Source organism: Numida meleagris, chromosome 10 (genome assembly GCF_002078875.1).
Source record: "Numida meleagris isolate 19003 breed g44 Domestic line chromosome 10, NumMel1.0, whole genome shotgun sequence".
Taxonomy (NCBI): domain Eukaryota; kingdom Metazoa; phylum Chordata; class Aves; order Galliformes; family Numididae; genus Numida; species Numida meleagris.
In genome coordinates, this window is record NC_034418.1 from 8844838 (window position 1) to 8850837 (window position 6000).

At 45.5% G+C, this 6000-nt stretch overlaps 2 protein-coding genes across 2 annotated transcripts in view; one reads left to right on the plus strand and one right to left on the minus strand.

Annotated features, from left to right (window-relative positions):
* TSHZ3 (teashirt zinc finger homeobox 3) overlaps positions 1-5842 on the minus strand; it is a 60909-nt gene extending 55067 nt beyond the window's left edge. The window contains exon 1 of the mRNA XM_021408607.1: positions 5627-5842. Coding sequence (XP_021264282.1) covers positions 5627-5666 — 40 coding nt within the window. The 5' untranslated portion in view covers positions 5667-5842. The remainder of the gene's footprint in view (positions 1-5626) is intronic.
* Positions 5785-6000, plus strand: part of LOC110404391 (translation initiation factor IF-2-like) — a 3073-nt gene continuing 2857 nt past the window's right edge. The window contains exon 1 of the mRNA XM_021408608.1: positions 5785-5969. Within this exon, the coding sequence (XP_021264283.1) occupies positions 5802-5969 (168 nt within the window). The 5' untranslated portion in view covers positions 5785-5801. The remainder of the gene's footprint in view (positions 5970-6000) is intronic.

Sequence of the window (6000 nt, forward strand, 5' to 3'; positions counted from 1 at the left end):
TCTAACTGCAAATGCTGGAAACTAGAATTAATCTGTCTGGATAAAAAAAGGCTTACAGACATTTAAATGCATGTATCGGGACACTTTATCAACCTAACATAAAATTGTCATCTTATCTTATTATATGACTATTTTATGCATGTGTCAAAGAATTTAAAAATGAATGCCTGTCTATTCAGTCTAATTACAACTGCATATTATCTGTCTGGATGTACCAGTCCATATCATTGTTACCAAATACAATATATTGTATTCACCTTTCATTTTTAACTCGAGGCTGATAAACCACAATTTGGGCGTAACCAAATTTAAAAAAAAAAAAACCCACACACAGAAAAAAAAAAAAAAATCACACTGAAACACCTGAGGTGGATTGTTTGGTAAATGATGCTGAAGTATTGCACAGATAAGATAACCCACGATCGCCCTGGAACTGTTATTTTCGGTATTGTATCATAGCCATACACAGACACACTTACTTGACAATGCAACGCTTCAGGCATCTTAATGCTTGATCTCCTAGCTGTACCTTGTAAATAGGGCTTTATTAAAATTTGACAATCGATATCTGGATTCGCCAGGAAGCAGTCCTGACACTGGATTAAAATATGGATTACCATACCGTAAAGCCAGTAGTTACAAGGCTTGCTCTGAAAGATAACATGTAAGGTTACTTCACGTTCCGGCAAAATGTTTCTTCTCCTTCCCCATCCAGCACCATGTGTTTGCACGTAAGTGTGCACAGAGCGCACTCCGAAATTTCGACACACTTCAGCCCAAAGGTGCTCTTATCTCTACAGTTCCCACTAATCCTGGAAGCAGCACTGACAAAAAGGAACCACTCTAATCCTGCTAACTCACCCTAGCTTCACTGCATTTCCCATAACCCTGCAGCAGTCACAATTCATTCTAATCACTTTACAAAACAATCTTTAGTAAAAAGAGGAAAAATGCAGACTTGTAAGCCAATTTAAGAAATAACTGCTGATACATCAGTTATTGACTATTTCACTCCTGCTCATGATAGTGCTCAAGGCAAAACTGAGAACAAAATGACAACATCAACCGCACGCAATAAACTGTGGCCCAGGAGAGCACTGAAGCCCTAATTGACAGCTGTCAAGCTAATGGGAGAAATGGCAGCTGATTCTGGAAAATTCTGTTTTCCAGACGGATATTCAGTGGAATCTATCAGGCCTTTTTATATTTATGCCCCTTTTTCTTTTTCTTTTTTTTTTTTTGCATTGTTCCTCACACTTTGCTGAAAAAAAAAGCAGAGGACAGCCATAACTAATCATTTTGTCAGCTTGCTGCTAGGAAGAATCTCTGTCCAACAGAGAAATATGTGGCAGGTTTGGAGGCACATAACGCGCCAAGGGCTGACGCTGCAAGTACCTTTATAGGTAGTCTACTTTATCGCTACATTTACTTTTGGGGTATGTATGTAGTGGCAAGCAATTCCCATAAATTAAAGAAAGCATTCAACTTCCTGAACTCGGAGCTGCCTGGAAATGTGGCTGCGCAACCTTCGTGCCAGCTCACAACCGTACTCCTGCAGCGCGCTCCCGGCCTCGCTTTGGAGGCACTGATAAACTGCGAGGAGCCCTGAAGTCTGCGAGAAGTGGCAGCGCTGCGCAGCTCTCCGAAAGCACTGCCATGTATTCCGCTACTCACCCTGACCGTGTGCATCTTGGGAACGTAAGCACTGAAGTTGGCAGCAGCCTAAAAAGTACGCACATATCTCTAAGGTTTAAACCGTACTGTACTAAAAAAAAAAAAAAAAAAAAAAAAAAAAGTTTGTTTGTTTTTCCAGAGGGTTGAAAACTCAGTGTCATTGTCTGGGCCTAAAAAGCTGTAATTGCTTCATTCAATACAAAACAAGTCAGTTTCCAACAAATCGTTAGTTTCCAATCCCCCTTCAAAAGAGCTTAATATGTATACAGAATATGTATTAAGTCATTGCTGTCAATAGGAAGTACATTTTCTTGATCTTTTAAATAGATAGGTTTCTAAAAAAGCTGCAAGTAAAAGCTATAATTTAAGGGCAGATAATTACTATTTGCACGAACAAGACTAGCCTCTATTAATACAGTACCTTAGCTTTGCTAGCCAATCGTTTCCAACTAATAAATATTTTCTTCCTTCTGCCTTAAATGACAGCAGCCATTGGAGCAGCAGTTCTGATCGCTCCCACGCTTTAACAGGTGTGGAAGAGAACTGCGATGCCTGACTTCCCCCCCAAATTTATCAGTGATATTCACCTGAGCCTCAGAGCAAACAAACTGAAATTATCATTTTTACAGATTCTTGATTCTCAGAGACAGCTTTAGTCTTCTACAGTGTGGTGTTAACACTTGGGCTAGACATAAAGAATTTGTGCACCTGTCTGTTATGTCTGCAAGCTCTGTGCTGCTGAGAGTTCTTTGTTGTTGTTATTCTACTCCAGACCATTAAAAGGGCCCTAATTCCTATGACATGATTATCCAGGTACCAAAGCCCATTTGTCACCTGCAGCAGAAAATTGAGTTAATGCACAACTAAAGGCAACCAGGACTGTGTAATATCAACTTGATTACATCAAACTAGCTGCAAACCTAATTCTGCTGGATGACACTGCGTGGAGCTTGTCATCTCCAATCATTAAAGCTGTCAGGAATCCATCAGGTTTACAGCTAATTAGGTGAACACTAATGAAGCTGGCAAAACAACTTTTCTTTTTTTATGGCTGAGCGGACCTTTCAGTTTGGAGAAAAAAAATTCTCGAGTATTCTCAAGGTTGCTGGGGACTGGATTTCCTGAGTTACCAATCAGCAGACATCTTTAATTCTCCCCCCTCCACCACCTTTTTTTCTCTCTCAGTACCAAGCAATCAATTTGTCATCACTCTCAGTATGCCACAAAAGCAGTCATGAACCTTATAACTCGCAGTTCTGAAGCCAAAAAGAAGGGGGGGGGGAAAAAAGTAAGTTTCTTCTGTCTTAAAATAAAACCCCTCGTACAGCTCACTTATTTATCTTCATGCACTTATCAACAGCATAAATGTTCTTGTTTTTTCACTCTTCTCAAATAAGTAGCCCTTCAGTCATTCTACATCCCCCATATCCATTAGGCAGAGGCATTTTGATAAAGTAAAGCCAAAGCTAGTGTATGGGAAAGAATGAAAGCACTCACTCTGCCAACTTCTGATTGACCATTAAGCTATTGATGAATGTGCCTGTCAGGAGAGAGACAATTAAATCAAATATGAAACAAAGTCGTTTTGACGGGTCATTTTGATAGAGCAAAACCATTCTTCCATCTCCTATTAGTCCTGCAGTCAAGTTTTTGTAATGAATATTTCTTAACTAACCTGTTATTTCTTTGCTGTTTTTAAGGCGTTGGGGAAAAAAAAGCAAAAAAAAAAAAAAAAAAAAAAAGCAGCAGCTTTTGCTGCTATTAGAAAAAGTAACGTTTCCAGTGTGACCAATAAAACAGCATTTCAGGGGGAAGCAATTATACACAATACTAAATGTTTAATGTGGCTATCAAAAAGCTAAAAGTTTGAAGAGATTACACTTCTGCTAAATATGAAAGATAGATCACACATCATGGATGATTCACTTGAGAAAGGAGGAAGAGATGGGGAGTGCAAGAGAGGGAAAAAGGTACTGCGGAACGCTTCTGTAGTGCACAAGCATTTTCTCCCAGCCTACAGAAAGCCCAACGTCAAGCACCGCTGGTGGGAGAACAAGTCGAGCACTTGGAAGAGATAGAATCTACAGAACTGAATTAATGTTACAAAATAGAATTTTCCAAATACTAGAAAAAGTTCACCTTTTTAATTAATTTGAGAAGCATCATTTGATGACACAGTCGAGAAATGAGAAACATTAAGCACTTGGCTAAGATATTATTTGCTAGATCGTATCACTGCCAGACTTGCAAACTTCAGAAACTTTCTAACTGTTAGTACATGGAACTGGGCTGCCAGAAAGCACACTTTTCTACGCTAAAAGTACCAGATGAAAACGGGTACGCCAGAGAAGAGAAGAAGGGAAGCGAGGACAGCCATTCACAGCTTGGGGTGCTCCTCGCCTCACTTGCTGCTTACTGAACTCAGAGAGCACCGCTCACAGAACTTGTCAGCAGCCCTGCCGTGCCCCGCTCCGAGAACAGCCCGCTCCTGGAGCTCCGGGGCTGCAGGGGTCCCTGCCTGAGGAGGCCACAAGCCCAGCTGCAGCCACACCAGTGCCACCACGGCCACCAGACCCCAGCCCCCAGCCCCCTACACGGCTGGGCTCCAGGCGCAGGTACAGTGTCACCTGCGGTCCCCAGGCCTGGCAGGCTGTCCTGGCGGCGTGGCACGGCCGCCACGAGTTGCACTGACAGGGAGCTGACAGGCCACGTGTGACGTCACCCAGCCTGGCGTTACCATGGCAAGTGATTTATTGATGTTTATCGGGAATGAATAGATCAAAGGCAGCCAGATGACAGGCGATCAATCAGCCATCAAATCAAGGATGGCAACAGGCCAAGGAAACCTTTTCCAGCCCACATATCCCCAGCTAAGAATTACTGTAAAATTATGTTTGTTTGGTTGTTTTTTTTTACTCTTTTCAATTCAGCTTTTCCAGAAAACGTTCCATAAGTTTAACAGGAGTTGACATTTCTGGCAGAAGGAAAACAAAACAAACAAACAAAAAGCCTCATCTGGACAAAGCCCTAAAAAGTATTCCTAAAAAAAAAAAAAAAAAAAAACCCAACCAAGAAATGGAGGAAGTTGTAAAAGCACTATCAGAAACACTCGCCAGTCATTTGACGATGCACAGACATCCCCCCCCTTTTTCTTCTTTTTGCTTTTTTGCTTTTTTTTTTTTTTGCTTTAGTTTCCTTTGCAGCTTCTCATCTGGGCTTATAAAGAAGGAATCGATGAGATGAGCAGAGGAGCGCCCAAGGACGCGGCCGGCCCGTGGCTGTGGCTGTGGCTGTCCGGCCCACAGCTGCAGAGCAGCACCAGAGACAGGAGGAGAGCACAAAAGTTGGGCAGAGGACCCCACTCAGGGCGAGGAGCTCCAACTCACACTGAGGGGCTCCCGAACCACCTCATCTCTACAGCTTCATTCAGACGAGCCGTGTAGTTATACACATCCTACCTTCTTTTACAGAAAAATAAAATAAAACAGAGTATTTCGGCTGCCTTTCGCAAATCATTTGCCTGGGAGAGAAGGGGATGCAGAAGAACGGAAGCAAAGTAGGTGCTAAAGTACGGGCTGGAAGCGGACAGCACTGGGCTCCTTCCCCCAGCGCCGGCAGCCAGACATCTCTACGCGTGCACAGCCCTGCTCGCACCGCGGGCTGCCGGCACCCGGCGGGCAGAGTTGGGGACGCAGCGAAGTGGGTACCAAAGTAGGGACAGTGCTTCCACGCGCCCCCACCCCTGCAGCCCCAAGGCAAAAAAAAAAAAAAAAAAAAAAAAAACCCCCCCAACCCCCCCCCCCCCAATCGCCGCCGAGCGCCGTGCCGTCAGACCGAGAGTTCCTCCGCAAAGCCGGGCGTGCAGCGTGCGAGCGGGGCCGCGGCGGGGCCGGGGGGGAGCGGCGAGCGGAGACGGCGGCTCCGTACCGCACCGCACCGCACCGTTCCGTACCTGCTGCGCGCCGGGGCGCCTGCTGCTTCCTCCTCGGCATGCTGCGGGCGGCGGGGGGGGCTGCCTCGGCGCGGGGGTGGGAAGAGTTGCTTTAGCCCCAGAGATCCGCTGCGCTGCTCCAGTCTCGGCTCGAGGGCTGGGTCGGGGATATATTTTTTGTTGCTGTGCATGCACGATGCCGAGGAGGAGGAGGAGGAGGAGGCGGCGGAGGAGGAGGCGGCACAGAGGAGAGGACAGCCCTGCTGCTGCTGCTGCTGCTGCTGCTGCTGCTGCTGCTGGCAGAAGAGGGGGGAAGTTTGACAAATCGCCCCGGAGGAAGGAGGAGGGGAAGCCCCCCGAAGAGGTGCGCGGGCGGGAGGGCCGGGGAGAGCCCG